General features: G+C 32.8%; 1 protein-coding gene across 2 annotated transcripts; it reads left to right on the forward strand.

Annotated features, from left to right (window-relative positions):
• Positions 1-1,434: 1,434 nt before the first annotated feature.
• Positions 1,435-21,891, forward strand: LOC105333054 (atrial natriuretic peptide receptor 1). 2 transcript variants are annotated; one of them, XM_066073429.1, is made up of 23 exons: positions 1,435-1,826; positions 2,253-2,633; positions 3,125-3,285; positions 4,045-4,179; positions 4,392-4,527; positions 5,784-5,875; positions 6,216-6,351; positions 8,090-8,171; positions 8,483-8,600; positions 9,328-9,396; positions 9,973-10,050; positions 12,449-12,553; positions 12,875-12,946; positions 13,217-13,364; positions 14,102-14,263; positions 14,689-14,857; positions 15,166-15,315; positions 15,593-15,716; positions 15,892-15,960; positions 17,125-17,299; positions 17,747-17,845; positions 21,349-21,440; positions 21,602-21,891. In XM_066073429.1, the coding sequence occupies exons 1-23, from the start codon at positions 1,505-1,507 to the stop codon at positions 21,644-21,646; spliced, it is 3,120 nt and encodes a 1,039-aa protein (XP_065929501.1). In that variant the 5' UTR covers positions 1,435-1,504; the 3' UTR covers positions 21,647-21,891. The 2 variants fall into 2 exon arrangements, with proteins under 2 accessions (XP_065929501.1, XP_065929502.1); XM_066073430.1 differs by having other exon boundaries at positions 13,250-13,364.
• Positions 21,892-23,856: the final 1,965 nt, after the last annotated feature.

Raw genomic sequence — 23,856 nt, forward strand, 5'->3', positions numbered from 1 at the left:
AGGATAAATTTCTACAAAATATCAAATGACATCGGTATGTTTATGAAAAGCTTACATGGTAGGAGCAAGACAGAAGCAATCAGAAATTTAATTTATCACAGCGTGTACATCTTCAATGAAATATAACAATAATGTATTATCTACGGATTTTTCCATTTACCCAACTACGACAAAAAGCACACTGCAGGTGTGACTGGTCAGCAGAGGATTCTAACTCCTCGATGGCAACTGACCCTACCCCTAGTTGTTTAAGAGGTCCGTGTTTGCTCTGGTCCTGTTTTGTATTTTTTCTTTGGAATTTTGATTTAGACCACTGTTCGTTATCACCACATGTCATGCGGTAAAACATCAGGGATTTTTCTCTTTAATGAATAAAAAAGGACATTTTAATATATGATACCCATCTTATGTCTCTGAAGTACACAAAGGGCATATGCATCTTGGTGTTTTCCTGTTAGAACCATGGTGCAGCAGCATGCTGGAATTCCATGTCTACACACTGTTGGTCTTGGCAGACCGTCGAAGTAAAAGCTCAGTGCGGTCACTGTTGATATGTATTTCCATTTATTCAAAACTTTAATAAGGTTCATAAGCAATGTTTGTACGATAAAGGATACAATTGTATATTGAATTACTTTTAAATGACTTTTAAATGTTTCTATGCAATATTTAAAACATTCTTATGTGAGCCTTAAATGAGAGAGAGAGAGAGAGAGAGAGAGAGAGAGAGAGAGAGAGAGAGAGAGAGAGTTGAAACGCAGGAGAAGAAGTATATAGCGCAGAGGATTATATATTACATCTTATATGCGTTGTGCAAAAGCTACAGTTTGCGTGCATTTTATTTCAAACAAGAAAACAGGATCGAATAACCCTTGCATGACCCGTTTACTTTAAAATTGATTAATGAAAATCAATGAAAAAATATGATTATCAAGGTATGGAGGAATTAAGCGTCTGTAAAATGGGCAGCAAAGATACCACCGGATTAAAATTTATACGTTATTTCAATTCTGAAAGAACAAAGTGTTTTTACTGGCTATTTTACTTTTTCTTCCGGAAATGGATGACTCCATCGTACCTATCTATGCTGTGTTTCTTCTTGTGACGCAGTGTATACATACTGGTAGTTAAGTATATTTTAACATACACGTTTTTGTTCGTGTAACGCTGTACTCGACCGTTATTTTAAAATTTGGCTAATGCAAAAAAATCAATTTTACCATAAAAATAAGTAGGCCGTAAAAGTTTGAAAAATTGTCTTTGTTTTAATGGTTTTGAGAAGGATGTAAAAATAATGCCAAGATTTTATGGCATTTACTGCCAGATTAAAGACCCTATTAGAATGGGCTGATTGCAATAAGATCGTAATTTGAAATCATGTTATATGTATAAATACTGTGTGTTTCAAAGGACTTCCAGCTGTTTACAATTGCTAAAATTGTTTTCTTCGAAATCCGAACTAGTTTCGACATTTTAAAACGGTTAAAGATTCAAATTGAAGATAATGAAAAGAAGAGCATTTGTAGATATAAGTCAGATTTACTTTCTTATATCGCTTACTCTAGTGTTAGCACAAAGAGACAAAATGACTATAGGAGTTTTTATGACTGATACTTCATTACCTTTTGGAATTCACCAAAGTGGACCGGCGGTCGAATTAGGCCTTCGAAAACTGAAAGACTTTGTTGGAGAAGCCATGGACGTAGAAATCATCCAGTATGTCTCACCTCACGGAATGGAGTGTGATCCCACCAAGACTGGTCTGTTTGGTAAGACTGCAGCAGAGATGTATCACCTGAAGAACGTAACCGCAATCATTGGACCAAGTAAGTAACTATTTTTCATCTTGCTTTTAGATCGTGTAAGTAGATTTCAAATTACGTCATAAGAGGATTTATAATTTTTACACCTTTCACAATTAAATTACTGTGGTTTCATTAATTTGTGTGGGTGTCAATTTTCGTGGATTTTCTGAAAACCACAGTTTCAAGGATACGTAAATTCGTGGCCAATGATCCTATATAAATACAAACTGTTAATTGAAATTGAACTTCAATGAACATTTAATTTTGTGGATCAACTTAACAACGAAATCCACGAAAATTGGTATTCAACGAATATTGATGAAACCACAGTAGATCTGTTTATCTTAAAAAAAGGAATGGTTTTTGCTAAACTTAAATTTTAATTCTTTCCAATATAAAACAAGTATTGTAATACACCATCCTCAATATCACGTGTTATATTCATAGCGTGCAGTTTATCAGCGGAATTTATTGGACGAATGGCCGCAGAATGGAACATGCCAATATTTGGAAGTAGTGGGTCGTCTGGGGCTTTCGAAAACAAACGCGTTTTCAGGACACTGACTAAAATGGCGTTTGACTATAACGAACTTTCTGTGTTTTATTTAAATGTATTTTCGCACTTTAATTGGACGGATTTCACAGTTATGTATGAAGGGAACGCGACACGAGTATCACCAACAGTTAACCTCCATAACACTGGCTTAGCTGAAACATTTCATAGGAAAATATTAGCAGCTGGATTAAAATCCACCCTTCTGGAATTTTCCTCCCAAACAGAGCATGGATATCAAGATGCTCTAGAAGAGGCGAACAAAACATCGCGAAGTAATATTTACAAAGCTGTTTATTTTTTTTTTCCACTTTTTTGATATTGCATACAGGGTAATTTTCGTCCCATATAATATTCGCCCTTATACAATTGCAAACAGTTTCATCCCGTGTTAAATTCGCCCAAATGCAACCCTAAGAAACATTTGAATTCGCCCAGTCTTAAATTTGCCCGCTTACAATGAGGGTGAATGGGGGCGAAAATTTAATGAGGGCGAATATTTACCTGTTTATAGAAGTGTTTATAGAATTAAATATAACACAGTAAAAAGGATCTTAAAAACTACACAAATTGATTGTATGTCAGTTTCCTATTTTAGTAAAAGATATACTTGCAGTATTTGTCTTAGATAAGTGTCTGAGAGAGAGAGAGAGAGAGAGAGAGAGAGAGAGAGAGAGAGAGAGAGAGAGAGAGAGAGAGAGAGAGAGAGAGAGAGAGGGGTATTTGCATGTAGTTCGGTGACTTATACTTCCTGGATTTTGTGTAGTCTTCCTGGTTGTGTCTGACAGCGTGGCATTGCGTGGGATGATGTTGAAGGCCAGCTCTATGGGAATGACCGAGGGGGACTATGCATTCTTTGTTTTCTTTTTCTATAATGGTTACGTCAACGGAAGGATCACGTGGAATATGGGGGATCAGGACGACCAGGTTTAGATAACATATTTTTTATTTTTAAAATTATGAATATTTCTTTTTATGTTAAAAGCATTCAATGCAAACTATTACAGACATTAATCTCTTCTTTTCTTGAATTTAATTTCGATTTGCATTTTATTTTTAAGGGCTTTCAGTTAAAGACAGTCAAAATATATTAATTCATTCAAGTCAATGTACACTTTTTTAAAAGTGTATGTGTAAGGTATATGCAAATCACCTTCTATAGGGATGGATGGTCAAACCCATATTTAGTCGACTATATTGATCCCCTTTAGAAGAAAAGCTCTATATCAGGATATAGGAAGTACTGTGGAATCATTAGAATTCGTGGTGGCTCAATTTTCGTGGTATTCGTGGGTAGCACTCGCCCCCGAATTTACATCCTCAACGAATACTTATCATAAAAGATTTAGTTGACCATCTGAAACTTAAAGCTGACGTTTCCACGAATTTACATCCGAACGAAAATGCCAAAAAAATCCCAACCATCCTCGAAAATTGGCCCCTACGAAATTAAATGATTCCACAGTATAATCGAATTCTAAAGCTTAAATAAAAGATTTTTTTCCTTACCATCTAAAAGTTTATAGCCTAAAAGATCATCGCTAAAAGTTTAAGAAAGATCTTATTGTTAAATTGTTGACCACCAAACCCCCTTGATATGTACTCCCATATTTTACATGAATGTTATTCTAATAAAATTGATGTGTCATATTTGAATTGACAACTTTTACGTCAAATGTTTTGCAGACAGTTAGAAAAGCGTTTGAGTCTGTCTTTCTGATTGGTTTGTATCAATCAGAAACAAAAGAGTATAAAGAGTTTGCGATGGAAATAAAACGGAAGTCCTTTGAGGAGTACAATATGGATATATTTGACCAAGATGTGAGTTGAAACGCGTCTATTTACATTTATTGAATACAATCAATAAATGTTAACACATTTTTCATTTTCTGTATGCAATAAAATGATTAACACGATTCTTAGCATTCGATGTACATGTTGTTATTTTAAAATGCATAGTGTTACATTGTCATCAGGAATTTTGTCCAATAAATGATACAATGTAAACAATTTAAACAATGCTTTTTTTTCAGCCGAATCCACACGCAATGGTATTCTACGAAGCTTTAGTGCTGTATGGAGAAGTTGTCATGGAAACTGTTCAAGATGGAATTGATTTTAGAGACGGTTTAAATATAGTCAGAAGATTAAAGAACAGGACATTTGATGGTAGAGAAACCTTTTCTGTTATTTTCATTTATGCTTAAGTATTTGATTATTATTAACATAATTAATATCAATATTCTTAATGGTTTCATTATCATTTAGTAATAGATACATATTTGATTTGTTCTAGATCACTCGAATATGCAGTCGAAACATTATTATTCTCATTTCAAGTTTATGATGTTCATGGGTTATTTCTTCATCAGTTGAACATTTTTCGGTAGTAAAATTGCGCTAGGGAATCAAACAAACAAGTTTCAAAGATTTGCTTAAGGAAGGAGTCTTTTCTGGTTTTCGACTTGTCAAACGTAAATTTGATTATTTGTTCATTAAATCAAGATGAAAGGAAATTAAAATAGTATATTTTTCTTTCTTTTTTACTATCATACAAGTTGGCATAGAAAAATGTAATCAATGTTTAGAATGGAACAAGGACTATATTTTTGGCGCAATATTGGCGTAGGAAAATATCACATGTTGCGCAATTCAGAATTGATGCAGATTACATATATATAATGAGTCTGTTTTAGCATTTTAAAAACAATAACAATAATGTTGGATTTTTTTTTACTAATGTGAACTAATAATATGATACTTGGGTTTCAGAATATGTTTTTAAAATATGATTTGCCTATCAAATAACATTTTTATAAGCTTTTTAAAGCGCCCATTCTATACATTGATTTTTGTGAAAAAATCACTAAAATCAGTTTTTCTCTCTTATGAAACGGTCAATATATTAGCTTTTCTGTCAATTTATATCTTTATATTAAGTCTTCATAATGCATAAAAATTAGAAATATTTTATTATTTGAAGCATAAAAAAATAATCAAAATTTCTTCAAAATTTAAGAAAATTAGAGGAAATGCGGGCTAAGCAATATCAATTTTAGTATAAATATTTATTCCAATTTAGTAGTATAAGCTAATAGACACTCTCATAATCTATGATTTCATTGAAGATTTGAATCTTCAAATCTTAAACAAATGTCTACAGAACTATAAAGAGCTACCCTTATTTTTATCTGTATTTACGTTGAGGAAAAGGGAGTGACCTTGACCTGACCTTTATCCGAAAACAAAAAGGTCAAATTTAATTAAACTGATAGAATCATTAAATAATATGATTCGTTTGACTGTGTCAAAATTTCATGCATTTCTTATTATAAGAAGTATGTTTGATAATAAAATAGCATTCAACACGATTACTGTAATCATACCACAGGAATTCAAATGTGCCTTTGACCCCTAAATTGTAGGCATCAACGGTGATCTATTCATCAATGCCGTTGGTGATCGAGTTATCAATTGGATGATCATGGATTTGAACCCTTTCATTGGAGAATTTGTCGTACGTTTTATAAAATTAACTGTATATGAGGAAATGTGTCTTAAATACAATAAGTATGACATTCACGAATGATGCAAGTTTGTGAACTCAGATAAAAGCAATGTTTAGTACCTGAAAAAAAAGTGACAAACAGACAAATTAAGTATAATAATAATGATATGGCATTTCCTTTGTATTTTCACTTGTTAGAAAGGGATTTAACATACTCTTTTGCGTTTTGATGTAACATAAAACTTTGCAAATTTATTTATTTTTTTATTTTTGGCTTCTGTATCTTAACTAAAGCTCGAATTATAGTACATGCTAAGTATATTGACACAATACCAATTGTTGACTGTAGCCTGTAGGTTACGGCGGGTCGTCTCTTGCATTCCATCTCAGTAATTCCAATACAATTCATTGGCCTAACGACAAAGGACCTCCGATAAACAAACCTCGATGTGGATTTACTGGGGCTGATTGCTACGTCATCGAAGGTCCGGTATTTATTCCTTTTTTTTGTTTCTTTTTTTCTTTTCTTTCTTTTTTCAGATTATTTAGTTCTTTTAAATCTAATATCAACACTGTTAACGCTGTTAACCAAATAGGTATACTATTTCTTTGTGCTTTGCCTCGCCATCTATGAGTTTTATCAACCCGATACATTTCTGCAGTCAGTCATTAACAAATCTAATAAGTGTGTTGTTTCCCCCAGGACTATTAAGTGACATATCTTTTCACAAAAAGCGATGATCTACTTCATCTACGCAAACCCATGCATACAAATTTCCTGAAATCTCGTCCAATTTAAGTTATTTAAACTTTTCAAAACTCTTAATCTAACTTTTCAAATACTCTTTGAAAATCTCAGTCATGTTTATTTACGATGTTTTGTTGCTATTCAATTCGAAACGTTTCCCCCCTTTCCTGTACAGCGATTTGAGCAAATTCCGACGCTGTTATTTTGCTATGCTCTGGACACAACAAAGTGACTTCAATATTCCAAGGGCAACCACTCTAATTTAAAAAAAATTCAGGTGGCAACTACTCCAAATAAAGAACTTATGACATGCGGCTGATGTATTTAATATTCTACTACAGTTATTGCCAAGATCAAAGAGATGAAAGTACAACTTCAAACCGTAAAAAGTTTAAAAACCATGTCAATTTCACGTCTTAGTTCCAGTCAAAACGATGTGTATTGCCTCTAATGTTTATTCTTAAGAGATCAATGCGGCTGTTCCTAGGACCTCCCTAGCACATTTGTATTGTGTGTTTTTACATAAAATATATAACGTGTAGTAGTGATAATCGTATTAAATTGCCCTTAAAATATTAGAAATATGATTCAAAAATATTTTATGAATAAGTGAAAAGTATTAAAAATCCAACGAAAAATTCTGTCTTCAGCAGATGTTTCCTTTGATCGATACACATGTAAACATTACTAACAAAACCGTTGGGGTTACACGGAACAGCCGTCAAAATGACTAGATCGTAGAAAAACTGGGCTGTTAGTAGAATAGAAATAACGTTCTTGTTATCGTGAATGTTGCAGGATAACCTCCTCGGTCTCAAAATGTTGTTTGGAACATCAAATATCTCGACCTCAGAGGTTATTCTGCAACATTCACAAAAACTCGTACTTTATTTCTTAAAAATGAAATTTCGAAATGAGTAGAAGAATGATGGCCATATTGAGATACATGAGGCAGTCAGTTGGTAAGTTTAATACCTGTTAAATGAAAGTGTGACAATTCTGTCTGAGGGAAAACAAAGAATAATATGATGAGAATGTACTGCTGAATATAATATATCAAACTGTTTTATTATACTCTGATGTTAAATACTGAAATCTGATTGGCTTAGACGTAGTTGATAATCCGTTTTGTTATGCTTTCATGTTAAATACTGAATTGTTAGATGCGTGTAAATGATGCACATACGGTTCGCCGTAAATTCGCGTTCTTTCTATATATAAGCAGTAAAATGTTCTCTAATATTGAGATATTTAGTATAACAAAACAAATAGTGCATGTTTGGGAGGATAACAGTTGAAGTTGGCACCCCACAAAAACCATTGTCAACCTAAGCTTCGCGTCGGTTAACAATGGTGTTCTCGCGGTCTCAATTTCAACTGTTACCCTCTCATACATACACTATTCATATAATATATCATGCTATCTTTTATATCATGATTTGCTATGTATCATTGACTCGTCTTATCTATTATAGATAACAAATTCTTCATGGTATTATCCATTGTGCTGGCGGTGTTGATTCTAGCCATCTGCAATATAGTTTTACTTGTGTATAGGTTTGTATTCTGTTGAATATCCCTTTCCTACCTAAGTGGTTAGCTAAATTTTATGATCGTATTTGAAAGTTTGATTTCAGATTTGAAAAACCATTCAAGGTGGCACTAATGTTGACGATATTTAAAGAACTAATTCGTCAACTCTGTAACACATGCTGTATTTTTTACCATAATTCTAACAGAGGAAAGATAAATAAAGATGTGCATGATCTTGTATCATAACTAGTTAAAAGTGTTGTAAACAGCAAGCTAACATGATATTGAAAACAATTAACAAATGTGAGATGGAAAATTTTTGAATACATTTGTAGGAAAATGAAGAGAGACGCCGAAATGTTGAGTAATTGGTGGAAAATACCCTGGGAAGAAATAGCATGGCTGTCTCAGTGTCATAGTAGATATTCCCTTTTGTGTTTTTCTGAAGGAAAGGTACGGGTTAACGTTAAATTTGTTTGCAGAAAAAATGCTATGGAAACTGAGAGAGAGAGAGAGAGAGAGAGAGAGAGAGAGAGAGAGAGAGAGAGACAGACAGACAGACAGACAGACAGACGGGGACATACTACTGACAAATACTGACTGGGACCGAAGTGATCTCTAATAACTACTATGGGATTGGGAATGTGTTTTGTACATCATTTCCTTACTTTTGGCTTTTTAATGTTTATCCAAGTATTATTGTAAGGTTTGTGATTTATAAAATGCACATGTTTCTTCAATTGATATATCATGTGGATCACAGCACTACACATTCTATTAAAAAAATTACATAACTAAAACTTCAATTTTCGCTTTGATCAAGATCCAATAGTAAAACCTTCGAAAAAATTATGTGTCTACTATATAGAAGTTTATGTTTCTCTAATATTAAAACATACACCAACTGGCTAAAGGTGCCATCAATTAAGCTCTACGAGATCACTATACACATTTTTTTTACAAGCACGCTTTTTATAGTTTTCAACCCACAAAATATCAATCCTTTTTACAAGTAAAATCTTTCAACGCAGTAACACCTTGAAATGATTTTGACGAACGTTTTGATTAAAAAGAAAAGATTTTTGTGCAACAAATGTAAATGAAACTGTATAAGAATATTTTATCTGGTATTTGTTTTAAAGCTGGTATGTTTTAATGCTATTGTTATTGTAATTGAAAGCTTAAGTCCAAATCTGAAGAGATGAGCTTAAAAACAATGGCTGTGGATCAGAAGGTTGCATCATATCAGGTATTCTCTCGATATTGAAATATGAAAGCCCGTAGTTTTCATTAATCATATTCCTGTTTTATTGAGGGGTTTTTTTTTTTACATTCAACACGTTTCTCTCTCCTATGATTTATTCAAAACAATTGATAATGAAAAAAAAGTTTTATGTCTGTTTTTGATTTTAAGATATTCAACTAACAGTTGCATTACTTTTTAATAACGCTATACTATTCATTTCCCCCTGAAAATAAGAAAATAACTTCTTAAACTGTTATAACTTTTCTTGGCCCAATACAACTGACTAGTTTTTTTTTAATGAATATCTCCTTAGCAACAAATCCATTCACTTCAGCCTAAGATTCTTAGAAAGGAGATGCATCAAAATTTACGAGTATTCCTTTTTTTTCAACCGTTTAGAAGTATATAGATATATTTTTTTCAATGTAATCCCCAATAAGATATTATGTTTCTGTGTTTACTAATCGATTACTTCAGAGTTGAAAATAAACGATACAGACGTGTCTATCGTCTATTGATATCTAAAAGCAATGCGTATTATTTCTGTGTATACATTTTTTAAATGCTTTTCATTTTCAGGGTTCCAAAGTGTATTTACAAAAATTCAACAAAAGACAAAGACCATCATGTCGCTCATTTTATATGGAATTGTCTCAGGTAATACATGTAGAAATTTACAGTATATCCCATGACATTTTTTATGGAATTAGCTTAGATAGTTGATATTCATAGGATCTCTCATGGTATTTTTTTGGAATTAGCTCAGGTAATATACACATATAGATTTAGAAGATATGTAGGTATTTTTATGTAATGACTTCTGATTTCACTCTAATAAGTTGTGACGTGTTTTGTGATTAGCATCGGCCGATCATAGCTGTGTTTTTACTGATTTTTAAGCTCGAAGGCACCAACTGTTTTTATATTACATACAATGTTATTTATTACTAACGTTTAAGTTACGAAGGCACCAATTGTATATAATACATAGGATGTCATTTGTGATATATAAGTTACGAGACACCAATTGTATATATTATATAGGATGTTATTTGTTACTGATTTTTAAGTTACGAAGGTATCAATTGCATACAATTATTATATAGGTTGTTATTTATTACTGATTTTTAAGTTACGAAGCATCACTTTAACAATTATTATATAGGTTGTTATTAGGGCCCCGCAAGGATTTGCAGGTGCCCTATAGTAATCACTCTGTTCGTCCGTCCTTCTGTTCGTCCGTCTGTCACTCTTCCATCTACAAATTTCCTGTTTTTTTCTAATAACTTTTTTTATGGTTGCCCAATCAAGTTCAAATTTGGTATGGTGGTTCAGTAGGCAGAAATACATATTTTGATGCTAAGTTTGGTTCTCTATGTCTTCTGGTTTGGAGCTGGGGTGGTGGGGTAGATTCCTAACTATGCATAAGAATGAATGGGCAAAGAGAGATAACTGCTGAGAATGAATGGGCAAAGAGAAATAACTGCTGAGAATGTACATGGAAGGCTGTGCAATATTTGTCCTTTGGGATTGTCTGCAAATGATCTTTGTTTTTAAGTTATATAAGGTCAATTTTGAATGATGTGTAGTATTGTTTATATATTCTTTGAAATATTGATTTGAAATATAATATTCATATTTTATTTTGGTTAAAATACCGTACACAATGATAATTCTATTGAATTCTAAAATCAAGATATATATTTGTCACTATTTTATTTTTTAATTATTTATTTTATTTTTTCTGCCTTAATGCTGTTAATTTTAACAGGTAATCAGATAATAACCCCATTCTGTCATTTCTGAAAAAAAATCTTATTATAAATTTAGAAGAAAAGAATGAGAGAGCAGAACAATTAATCCCCTGTGATTAATTATCTTGCCTGCTGCAGAAAAATTTAGAGGCTTATCTCTATCTGTCATATCGAGATTAATGAACACCTTTTTCTGCACTGATGTTTGTTTTGAAGCAAATACAACTATCATACCATGAGCTGCACCCTAATATTTTCACCCCTCAGTTTAAAGGATGGTATTTGATAAAGAATATATTTCATTCTAGTCCAAATACTTATATTCTGTAAAATATAAAAAAAAAATATATGAATTACAATAAATTAAAAAAAATAATAAGAAATTATTAGATATCAGTTTTTTTATCCTTTTTTTTTTTTCTTTTTTAATGGATGTTTTGGTGTTGTTGTTGTTTTTGGTTGCTATGTTTATATTAAAGGAAACATAGGAATTAGTACCTGAAAATGTTCTTCTGTAAGTCCTAATTAAATTCAATAAATGGATGAGAGCAGGATAATTAATCCCCTGAGATTATTTATCTTGTCTGTTTCAGAAAATCTAAGGTCTGTCTTTATCTGTTATATGTATTACCATACACATGTGTCTGCAAGTGATGTTTGTTTGAAGTTGAGGCAAAGCATTGGTATCAATTTTTTGTTTTTTTAACAAATTTATTTCATCCCATGTTTACCCCCTTTATCTTGTGGATATGACTCATTGGATATTTTTTGATATCCCACAGTTGTGACTTTACAATGGGATTTGCGTAGGCATAATGAAGTAAAATAATGTGGAGTTTTATAAACAGTGTAAACATTGATTGTGGTGTATGAAACATGGGATAAATAGAATCTCATATGATTTGTAGTATAATATGATTTTTATCCAACTTGTGTGTTTTATCCCCTCACTAAGGCTCAAGAAAAAACACTTTAATTGTTGGATGAAAATCATATCCAACTACAAATCACGAGATCCTATATATTCCAGTTCTTTACATCTTCTGCCGGGCATTTATTTTTCATCATTGTTAATATAAAGAGGATGGAATTTTCAAAGGTTTTTTCACTTCTCTATATTAATTGTCATAGCAGAGCCCTTCTTGACTGGTAAGGTTTCTAGTTTATTACTGATTTTTAAGTTACAGAGGCATCAATTGTATACAGTTATTATAAAAGGTTGTTATTTATTACTGATTTTTAAGTTACGAGACACCAATTGTATATATTATATTAGATGTTATTTATTACTGATTTTTAAGTTACGAAGCATCACTTGTCCGAACCTGACCAAATTTCTGGGGCTAACTGAGCACGAGTCAAGTCTGTACTCAGTCACTGAGTTCTGTCCACGCGGAGACCTCAGGGTAAGGGTGACTAAGAATTATATGTCATATACATGTAATAAAATCATCGATAAAACCTCAAACAGCGCAACTTTAAAATGAATAAGCGTTTTTTATGACAAATGTAAAATTTGTTGCTTCATAGAATGTTTTATATGATTTCTTCTCTTTATCTTTAATGAAAATAAAATTGTTTTCCAGAGTATGAGGTTTAATACCTAAAAATGGTTCGAAAAAAGAAAAATTAAACAGTTAAGGTCTTGTTTCATGTAACAGTTAAAAGGACTAATGTATGCTCGGATACTATTTACAATTTTATTCAACCGCAGTTTTCATTTTTAGGATATTCTGAGCAATGATTCATTTGTATTAAATAGGGAGTTCAGCATTTCATTAATTCGCGATATAATACAGGTAAGATTGATTTTTTTCATTGAAATTTCTTTTTAATTGGTTATTTTCTTTACGAATAAAATGTAGAAGCCTACAAAGAGAAGGATACAAATTTTGATAATATGCGGATAATTTACTTAAAAGTGAAAAAAAATTACCTTTTGTAAATATTTTTATTGCCTTTAATCATTTATAATTTATTTAAATTTTAGAAATTGTTTGAAATTTTCCTTTATAACTATTATAGAATTTCCTTACCATCAGTTAAGAACATATTTCACACTTTATCAGGCCATGGATTATCTCCATTCTTCTAACGTACAGTTCCATGGCCACCTTCATAGTCGTAACTGTGTCATCGACAGCAGATTCGTCCTCAAAGTAACCAACTTTGGTTTACAGTCTTTGAAAGACCATCATATTGATTTACATAGTGAAAGTAAGAGCTGGATGTAATTGGTTTTATGAAGGCATAAAAACATTTCATCAACATTTAGTGTGATAATATACGATACATCAAGGAGACTGGATGGTCAACATATACTGTACTGATCAGACAAGACCTAAAAGAAAGTAAAACCCAACTAAACTTCGGGTTTACCTTCTGTGTTTACTTTGGGTTTACTCCGGGTTTACTTTGTGGAAATTTTAGACCACTCGGGGTTTACTTTGGATTTGCTTGATGTTTACTTTGGGTTTACTCAAGAACTGCTTTTGTATGTATTGAGGTGTAAAGCAAACCCGTCTTTTATCTTACCATCTTACTGCCTATAATTCCTGCCCCTTGTATATTCCGAATACACATGTAGAGTCTGTTGTCAGCGGTATACTTCTGATCGGGGTTTACTCTCTGGATTTACTTTGGGTTTACTCTGGATCCACTCTGGTAAACCCGAAGTAAACCCAGAGTAAACACAGAAAGTAAACCCAGGGTTTAGTTGGGGCTTACTTTCTGTTATGTTGGGTCTGATCGGTACTGTATTTTAGAAATTTAGACATTGTTTTAACAGCCATACACTTTTGTAAAGATAAGTTCTTAATAATAAAGCTTTTGAACAATTTTATCTATCTTTCTACAAAGATCTTCTTCTAAATAAGTTTCGTGTAAAAATAGCACCGATCATCCATTCCTCTTAATGCGCAGATAATAACGATCGTGCTTTCTTTTTGTACAAGAATGTCTGTGGATGGCCCCCGAGCTTCTCCGGAAATCGACGACTACTTCCGATCATTTGGAAATGCAATGCGCGGACGTTTACAGTTTTGGTATTATCATGTATGAAGTGTTGTCTAGAAAGGAGCCATTTGAAGATGACAAAGAATTCTTAACTTTGGAAGGTAATTTTCAAACATTTTTAATATAACCATAATATTATTTTAAAATGTTTTTGACAAAAGAGAATTTTTTCATTAATACGGTTTGTTGTTTTCGTGAGTAGGCATTATTTGAATGATTGATTACATTGAATTCACTCATACGTCAGGATTTTTAATTAAGTTGAGCAAATATGTAGTCTTTTTGTTAATTTGAGCAAGTCATGTTTAACGATTAAAAAAAGTTTTTCATAGCAAAATATTCAGACTTAAATATTCAGACTTAATTTTGCATAAAGATAATGGTTTATTATCTCCAACGTAAGTAAAAAATGTTTTAAATCCGTACACTTAATAAACAATTGAAATAACGATGCGATGTTTTTGATTTCCCAAAATGTTTTAATAATTCAGATCTTAATATTGTCACGAACTGTTCTACATTGCAGAGATCGTGATGAAAGTGGAAATCGTCGACGATGTCCAGTTCCGGCCCCGATTAAACATGGTGGGCATTGACACGGATGTCGTCGGACTAATGAAGTACTGCTGGGAAGAAGACCCAAACTGCAGGCCCACTTTTCAGTTCCTGCGAAAAGAATCTCGCAAGTTACAATGGTAAAATGTAATTTTTTTGTGAAAGCTACATGTAGCTATATATGTATTAAAATTCGGTTGAAATATAGAGAGCTAAATGACCAAGACCATTTGTTGAATATATTATTCTCTTTGTAAAGAAAGGATTTGTATAAATATATAAGAATAAATGTTAGAATTTTAAAACTGATATATTTATCTTTTTTCTCAACTGAACTATAAATTGTGGACAAAAATATAGTATCTAGAATTTAAAGGTAGAACCTTTGGATAATTTGTTGACCACGATATAATATGATTCCTTTGTGAGTTTTTTTTTTTCATTTAAGGGATAAATCTGGAGAGAAACTGTTAGATAATTTGCTGTCTCGTATGGAAGAGTATGCCAATAACCTTGAGGATCTAGTGGAAGATCGAACGCAGAGCTTGATCATTGAGAAAAAGAAGTCAGATGAACTCCTCTACCAGGTTTTGCCAAGGTATAATGCAACCTAATTAACAGTCTCTCACTTGTGTTTGTGGCTGCCTTTAAAGCTAAATGTAGACATCCGTTTCATATTTTGATATCTTCAACGTATCATTTCAAAGTGTCATTTATATTAACCATTCGATAGTGGGTATTGAAATTGTTGTCTGTATTCACAGAACACTGCACGCGATGTAAGCAAAAACTATGTTTTACCAGACGGGCTTTGCTCATATATTTTGATATTCTGGTATCTTGATAATAATATCTGAGTAAAAATAATGGTACAGGAGCGTGGCGGACAAACTGAAGACTGGATGCACGGTGGAGCCAGAGGCGTACACGTGCGTAACGATCTACTTCAGTGACATTGTGGGCTTCACCAGCCTGTCCTCACAGAGTACCCCCATGCAGGTCACGTGCTTTGTTCAATTTTTGTTTTTTTAATTGCAGTAAAAAGAATTATTTAAAAATCAATTATAATAAGAGTTTGATTTACTTAAAATCAATAATAATAAAAATTTCACATTATCAAAAGTGTAGCAATATATACATTCAGATACATTAACTTACTTGTTTGTGTTTTTAGGTGATTGACCTTCTAAATGATCTCTACATTTGCTTCGACAAAATCATTGAACACTTTGACGTCTACAAGGTAAACAATTTCCAGACTTACTTACAACATGTCATTTTGTCGAAATATATGCTATGTTAATGTCATAAATACAATTTATTATACTTTCATGTTAAATACTGAAATCTGATTGGTTTTGACGCAGTTAATAATCCGTTTTATTACCCTCAGCGTTAGAAACAGACTTAGCAACGGGTAGCACAACGAATTGTTACATGCGCGTACGGTTCGCCGTGAAATTAACGTCATTTCTATATAAACGCAGTAAAAAAAAACTCTAAAATTAAGACATTCAGTATAATGAAATAAATAGTGCCTGTTTGGGAGGATAAAAGTTGAAATTGACACCCCTCGAAAACCATTGTCAACGTCGGCTTTGCGTCGGTTGGCAATGGTTTCCTCGGGGTGTCAATTTCAACTGTTACACTCCCAAACAGGCTCTATTTATATATTGTTAAACTTTCATGTTAAATACTGAAATCTGATTGGTTCAAACGCAGTTCATAATCCGTTTTGTTACCCTCAACGTTAGCAACGCACTTAGCAACGGGTAACATTACAAATTGTTACATGCGCGAAAATAATGCGCGTACGGTTCGCTGTAGAATTCACGTTATTCCTATATAAAAGCAGTAACATTTTCTTAAAAATTAAGACATTCAGTATAACAAAATAAATTTTGCCTGTTTGGGAGGATAAAAGTTGAAATTGACACCCCTCGAAAACCATTGTCATCCTCCGCTTCGGGTCGGTTGACAATGGTTTTCTCGGGGTGTCAATTTCAACTGTAACCCTCCCAAACAGGCACTATTTATATAATGTCACAGTGAGTAGATATAATTGAAATGTGATTTATATTAGTCAAAGGTACAGGTATGATTGGGTTTTCGTATTTTAGGTTAGAGTTGAACAAAAATGCAGTATTATCTATTTTATATAAATTATATATTAAAACATGCAAAAATTACACTGGTTATTAATCACCACATACACAAATCTAAAATTGCCCCCCCCCCCCAAAAAAAAAAGAAGAAGAAAAAAAAAGATTTTTAAAGATTCACTTTATTTTCGAAAATTTGCAACTTGCTAAAAAATTAATTTACGAAATGTCTTTCTTAAATTTTAAATAAATCATTAATGTATTTAAAATTTTAAAAAAACACAACACTTTATTTGTATTTTCAGGTTGAGACAATCGGCGACGCGTACATGGTAGTTTCCGGTCTACCAACGAGAAATGGTGACCAACACGTAGTGGAAATAGCCGGGATGTCGTGTTCTATCCTAGAGAGCGTTAAGAATTTTAAAATCAAGCACAAGCCGGATCATCCCTTATGTGCCAGGATTGGAATGCACTCTGGTTAGTATAGTGTTAATTGTAGTGGTGTTATTTTGTAATCATTTTTAAATTAATCTATTTTAAGATAGATCGGTATACCGTGTCTGATTCTCCATTAGGAAGCACAAAATCGCATGACAAATTCACTTACAGATTTGTTTAACTGTTAGATATAAATAATTGCAGATCTTTAATTCACACAAGAATCTGTCTGCCACCGATCATGGGTTCGATTCCTGTAAGATTCTGTAAGATGCATTGTTTTAGGATGATTTTTGTTTTATTTTTTGTATTACCCTAAAATCAAAATTTTATTTTCAACAGATTTTATCAACTAAATTCATACTTATTTTTCTAGCAATTTCTTACAAAGTAAAATCTGATATAAATCTAGGAATAGGAATCTATAAATGGCACCCGAAGATTCACATAATATTACACAACCTGTTGAAATCTGCTGTTTGATAGGTCCAGTCTGCGCAGGCGTAGTGGGTCAGAAGATGCCGAGGTACTGCCTGTTTGGTGACACTGTAAACACGGCCTCACGGATGGAGTCCAGCGGAGAACGTAAGTCCAGTGTTGTCGGTAATTTCATCATGTTGAACATGTCGCTTTTCGATCCAGCTTAGAATATTTTTTTCAGCAGAATGAATTATATAAGGAATAAGGAATCGTTTTTGAGTATTATGAGGAGATAATTTCGGTCATGGCGTTATCAAATCCAAAAGAGCCCGACGGGCTTCATGATAGATTTGATCACGCCCCGACCGAAATTATCACCTCATAATATTCAAAGAATGATTCCCTATTACACTGTACTTATATTTATATAATTTTAAGCCATCGTATGATTAAATATTTAAATATAAATAAGCAAAGCCACTGGCGCCACAATTTGGTGTCATTCGTATTATGGGTTTTATAGTACAAAATCGATACGTAGTGTTATCACAGGCAAAGACACTGGAAAATGTTAATATATACTTTTTAATTGTATTTTAATGATGTTATGCGCTACGAGCTGTTTTTGTCCTTTTTTAATCTAATTTATCCACTGCCAGCTGAAAAACTAAAATTTTCAGGATTTTCAGTCGAATGTATCTGTATGATATATTAAAGTGTACATATTTCAATAATGTCATGAGTTTACAATTGTCCGTCTTACTTTCTCGGTCTATGTCAACATGTCCAAAAATGAATTAAACCGCAAAGAAATTTCATTCGGTTAAGACTTTTTTAAAGTATTTACATCTTACAAAGAAACGTACATGTTTATTGTATAGTGACAAGAAAGCATAAGCATCCGTCGAATGAGAAGTTGAATTTAAATATGTGATTCTACATCCTTGCAGTTTATTTCCTAAACTCTATAACTAAGACTGTACCTACATCTAAGCTGTATTCTGTTTTGTTAAACTTTCATGTTAAACACTGAAATCTGATTGGTTTAGACGCAGTTGATAATCCGTTCTATTACCCTCAGCGTTAGCAACACACTTATCAACGGGTTACACAACGAATTGTTACATGCATGCGCGTAAATTATGCGCGTACGGTTAGTCGTAGAACTCACGTCATTTCTATATAAAAGCAATATAAAAATTCTCAAAAATTAAGACAGTCAGTATAATAAAATAAATAGTGCCTCTTTGAGAGGATAGCAGTTGAAACTGACACTCCTCGAAAACCATTGTCAACCTCCTCTTCGCGTCAGTTAACAATGGTTTCCTCGGGGTGTCAATTTCAACTGCCTCCCAAACAGGCACTGTTTAAATATTGTTGCATTGCTTTTTAGCTCACCTGAGCTGAAAGCTCAAGTGGGCTATTCTGATCACATTTTGTCCGTCGTCCGTCTGTCCGTCTGTCTGTCCGTCCGTCCGTCTGTAAATTTTTTACATTTTAAACTTCTTCTCTAAAACCGCTTATCCAATTTCAACCAAATTTGGCACAAAGCATCCTTATGGGAAGGCGAATATAAATTGCAGAAATAAAAGTCCGATCTGTGTTCAAAGCGGAGAAAACCTTGAAACTGTAGGAAAGGGTGGTGTATTTTTAAAAATCTTCTTCTCAAGAACTACCGAGTTCAATTCAACGTAGTTTAGCATAAATTATCCTTATGGGAAGGAAAATATAAATTGCAAAATTAAGTGCTAATTCTGTTTCAAATCTGAGTTATTACGAAAATTATAATAAAGGAAAGGCGTGTTTCAATCAGTTTAATAGCTTCGGGCTCGGCATACGGTAAAATGGGTAGACAAGACTTGGCCTGAGCAAAACAAAAGATTGGCAGGTATTAATCTGCCAATCTCATTAAAATTTCGGGATATTTGATGGACCAGTATATTTGTATTCGCTGTAAATATTGCTGCAAAATAATGCGTATTTGGAATTGACGATTGCCGATCTGCCCCGGCTTTTATTTTGCCACGGCCCGGGTTTGCATACCCATTTTACCAAGACTCGTATTCCATACTTCTAAAACGAGGTTCTTTGTTTAAAGCAGCCATGACATTATACGAAAAATGGTCGATCTGACTATGATGAATTTGCTTGCTATGCAACCGTTCACGTATGAAGGGAAATTTTTGAAACATGCAAAATATATTGGTGCCGATTTCGTGAAGTAAATTAAGGCAAAATATTTCAATGCGTTGACAGTTTTCACACATGACGTTGGTGTTAGCTTGTTCTGATTTTCGTTTCGTTTTTATTATTTATGCTTTGTAACCTGGGAACTATCGTCTGTATTTCGTGATTTTTACGTATCAAATCAAACAGAGACTTCGGTAAATCAAACAATTAACTGTTTACCTGCGCAAATTAAGCAAAATCTGATGTAGGGATACTGAAATACAATTCATTCTATCGGTAATTTGGCATTATCTTTTGCGTAATGGTAGATTAATGCAATCGGTTTTGTTGAGATGCTCGGCATTTTCTCGAGTTTATTCAGTTTAAATAGAGTTTGATATCGCTGACGGAAATATGTAGGTATATACATAGATATATATGATTCATTTTGAAAAAAATAAATTGTGTTCTTTATTTGTTATAGTGCATGTTTCTTGTGTTTAATTGTTTACAATTTCTATTTACTAACCATATTTGAGTGTTAAGCTTCGAATTATAAGCAAGATGCAGAGATTTGCTCACAATTCTATGTTTGTACACAGATCTTAAAAGCTAAAGATTAAAAAAGTAAAAAAATTGTCAATATTTATTACGAAAATTTTCAAAGTCTGTTATTCCAGAAACCAACTTATTGAATTGTAAACTTAACCTTTTTAGCTCAACTGGGGGTGGGGCCCCAATGGGGGGTCGAAGTTTAACAAATGAATATATAGAGTAAATCTTAAAAAATCTTCTTCTCAGAAACTAATCGGCCAGGAAAGCTGACACTTGTGTGGAAGCATCCTCAGGTAGTGTAGATTCAAAGTTGTGAAAATCATGACCCCCGGGGGTAGGGTGGGGCCACAATGGGGGATCGAAGTTTAACATAGGAATATATACAGTAAATCTTAAAAAATCTTCTTCTCAGAAACTAATCCGCTGGCAAAGCTGGAACTTGTGTGGAAGCATCCTCAGGTAGTGTAGATTCAAAGTTGTGAAAAAAATTATCCCCAGGGGTAGGGTGGGGCCACAATGGGGGGGGGGTCAAAGTTTAACAAAGGAATATATAGGGTAAATCTTTAAAAATCTTCTCAGAAACTAATCAGCCATTCTTTATAATTGTTAAGACTTTGGCACCAGGACAATTCTTTGGCCTCACGAGAAGGTTCAGAGTTTGATGTACGTTTATATCCCATATATAAACTATTGTTAGGGATCTTTTTGAGAACTGCAATACTCAACATATGATATGACTATAAAATCATCCTGTTAGAAAAGGGACTAATGATTATAAACATAAGAATATCCAGGGGAAAATGGATTTTATTTATACAGGATCGACATGTATTATTGTACATTGTCCAGATAGTTTGTATTATGACTCCATTGAGCTGATTTTATCAAACCTATTGTTCCTCAGGTGAGCGATGTGGCCCATGGGCCTCTTGTTGTTATTTTAGCAATGAAAATACATACCAGTGAAAGTACTTGCAACCTTCTGAAAACTCACCAGGACTTTTTGCTTGAAGAACGAGGAGAAATACAAATAAAGGCAAGTCGGTCCTGATTTGATTAGATATGTTCTATTCGTGTCATATAACTACATCATTAAATATCGTTTGTGATTTTAAGTTAGATGCATCTATTGTCATTTGAATTGATAAATGTTGCTTAAACATTCGTATATTTTATTAAAGTTTATTCTATTTTCAGGGGAAGGGCATGATGAGAACGTACTGGTTGTCCCGACAAGCTTAAAACTGTCACAGAGCCTACTAGTCACGGTCTTAACGTTGCCAACACTTCCTCAATTAATACCAGAACTTCAATTTTCAAAAATTTGAATATTCACGAATAACCTGTTGCGTCATTTTTCGACTTATACACCCCTAACCCCCCCCCCCTTTCAAGATGCGTCATTATTCGACTTATACACCCCCAATGCACTGATGTGACTGACGCAACTGTATACAGCATCACCTTACTTGTATTTTTTACGTGTTTTGACACGTTTTTTTATTTATTATTATTACCCACTGTTACGCATTGTATTTATATTATCTTTTTTATTTAATATTGATTATTAATGTTGTAAACTTGTATTTGTAAGAATAGTTTAAGTAAAAAATTAAAAAAGTAGAATAATAACATGTGTTTTGTTTACACGATTAAAAGATAGAATGTTTCTTTTTTGCGTCGATAAAAAGCTTTACATGTAAAAATAAATCATTTTAACAATAATACAGTCACGCTCAAATATATCACAGCAAGCATAAAAGATGCGTCGAAAATCTAATTTAAATTTGCAGAGTACATTTACATGCACAGGTGATAAAGTTGTGCTTGTAACTCATTTGATTACATTAATAAGTTAATATCTTGTTTAAAGGGGCATGGTCACGATTTTGGTCAAAATTTATTTTCCCGTTTTAATTTTTTGAATGTTTACAATGCTTTAGTAAGGCATTAATTTCTAATAGTCAACCAAATCGTTATTTAAGCTAGATACAGAACTCCCATTTCTTAGTTATTTAAAGAAAAAGCTTAGGTGATGTTTTTGTTTACATTATGAGTGCATTAAAGTCTCCTTTGACGTACAGGGTGTATCAAAAACTGAAATAGGGCTGCACAAACCGGTTATTTAACAAATGTGTGAAATAAACCAAATATAATCTAACCAAATTCTGACAAGAAAACATTTTCCGCTTGAACACACAAAATACACAGGGTAATCAGCGATAGTCTAGACGGCTGGGGGGGGGGGGGCGTACTAAGTCTTTGCGGCTAACTGATCACCCTTATGACGAGTCATTGTGGTACACATTTATGGTACTGCTGTAGCATGTGTAGAACGGACCCTAAACCTTGCTTGTATGCTTGTACATTGCAAGCAATAATTATTTTATAATCTTAATATTTAATTGAACGAATTTATAGCCACAGGGTGATTAAAAATGCATTGATCCAATATTCATTTTAATTTATTGATATATAATGTACTAATTCAAATATCATTTTCATCGTCATCTATAAACCTAGTGAATTACAGATCACTAGAATTTTCTACGATTCCACATATATTTCATTCATATTCATCCTGAAACTGATACACTTCACCCCCCATGCAGACAACCGAGAGAAAGGAAGAGTATATCTCCTTCTCCAAAATATATCATCGATTTCAGTATACTGCAGTAGTGATATAAAACATCTGTCATTTCGGTAAGTTCGTTTACCGCAGTTGCTTATAGTTATCTGTTGAAATAATTAATAAGCATTTAAACATGAATTAATCGTATTCAAACATCTTAAAATATATAAAGTTTAATGCGTAAATCTAAGCTGTGTGAATGTGTATTATATTTTATTCATTTCTGTAATAATTAGTGTTACAGATCACCATAAATTCTATACATTGATAAATATATCCTTAACAAAAGCACTTTATTTAATGTCAGAAAGGAGGGGTGTTGGAAAAATATATGGAGAATTTTGACGAAACATATTTAAAAAATGGGTATATATATACATGTATTTGTTTACTTGTTGTTGTTTTTTTTCAGATATTGGACAAAAGCAATTATGTATTTATTTATAAATGTATTTTTGAGGATATGCTATATGTTGTATATTTATTCAAATGAAGAAAAATATCAACCTAACAAAGAGAGACAAATCTCAATGCAAATGAAAGATCCGGCGCGAGTGGACAAGTGATCCGCGGTCGGTTCGTGATCTTCTACATGTACCTTATCACGGGTTCATGTTTCATATTTTGCACGGACACAACTATATTTTATTATGTTTTCAACTATTATATTGGTTTAAGATGAAAAGATAAGTTTATTTTACTTGTACATTTGATTAAGAACTGATGTATACGATAGCGTACAAGGTAGTTTAAAAATCAAATCAAATTATAATCAAAGTTCCATGCAGGCTTGGGGTAATGCTAAATGTAATGGTAA

This window comes from Magallana gigas, chromosome 10, assembly GCF_963853765.1.
Source record: "Magallana gigas chromosome 10, xbMagGiga1.1, whole genome shotgun sequence".
Taxonomy (NCBI): Eukaryota; Metazoa; Mollusca; class Bivalvia; order Ostreida; family Ostreidae; genus Magallana; species Magallana gigas.

Bases quoted from the DNA above. Each gene is read 5' to 3' on its own strand.
- LOC105333054 (XM_066073429.1), top strand. From the start codon at position 1,505: ATGAAAAGAAGAGCATTTGTAGATATAAGTCAGATTTACTTTCTTATA. The intron at 5,876-6,215 runs GTACGTTTTATA...TGTTGACTGTAG, and splicing joins CTTTCATTGGAGAATTTGTC to CCTGTAGGTTACGGCGGGTC. The intron at 14,264-14,688 runs GTAATTTTCAAA...TCTACATTGCAG, and splicing joins AGAATTCTTAACTTTGGAAG to AGATCGTGATGAAAGTGGAA.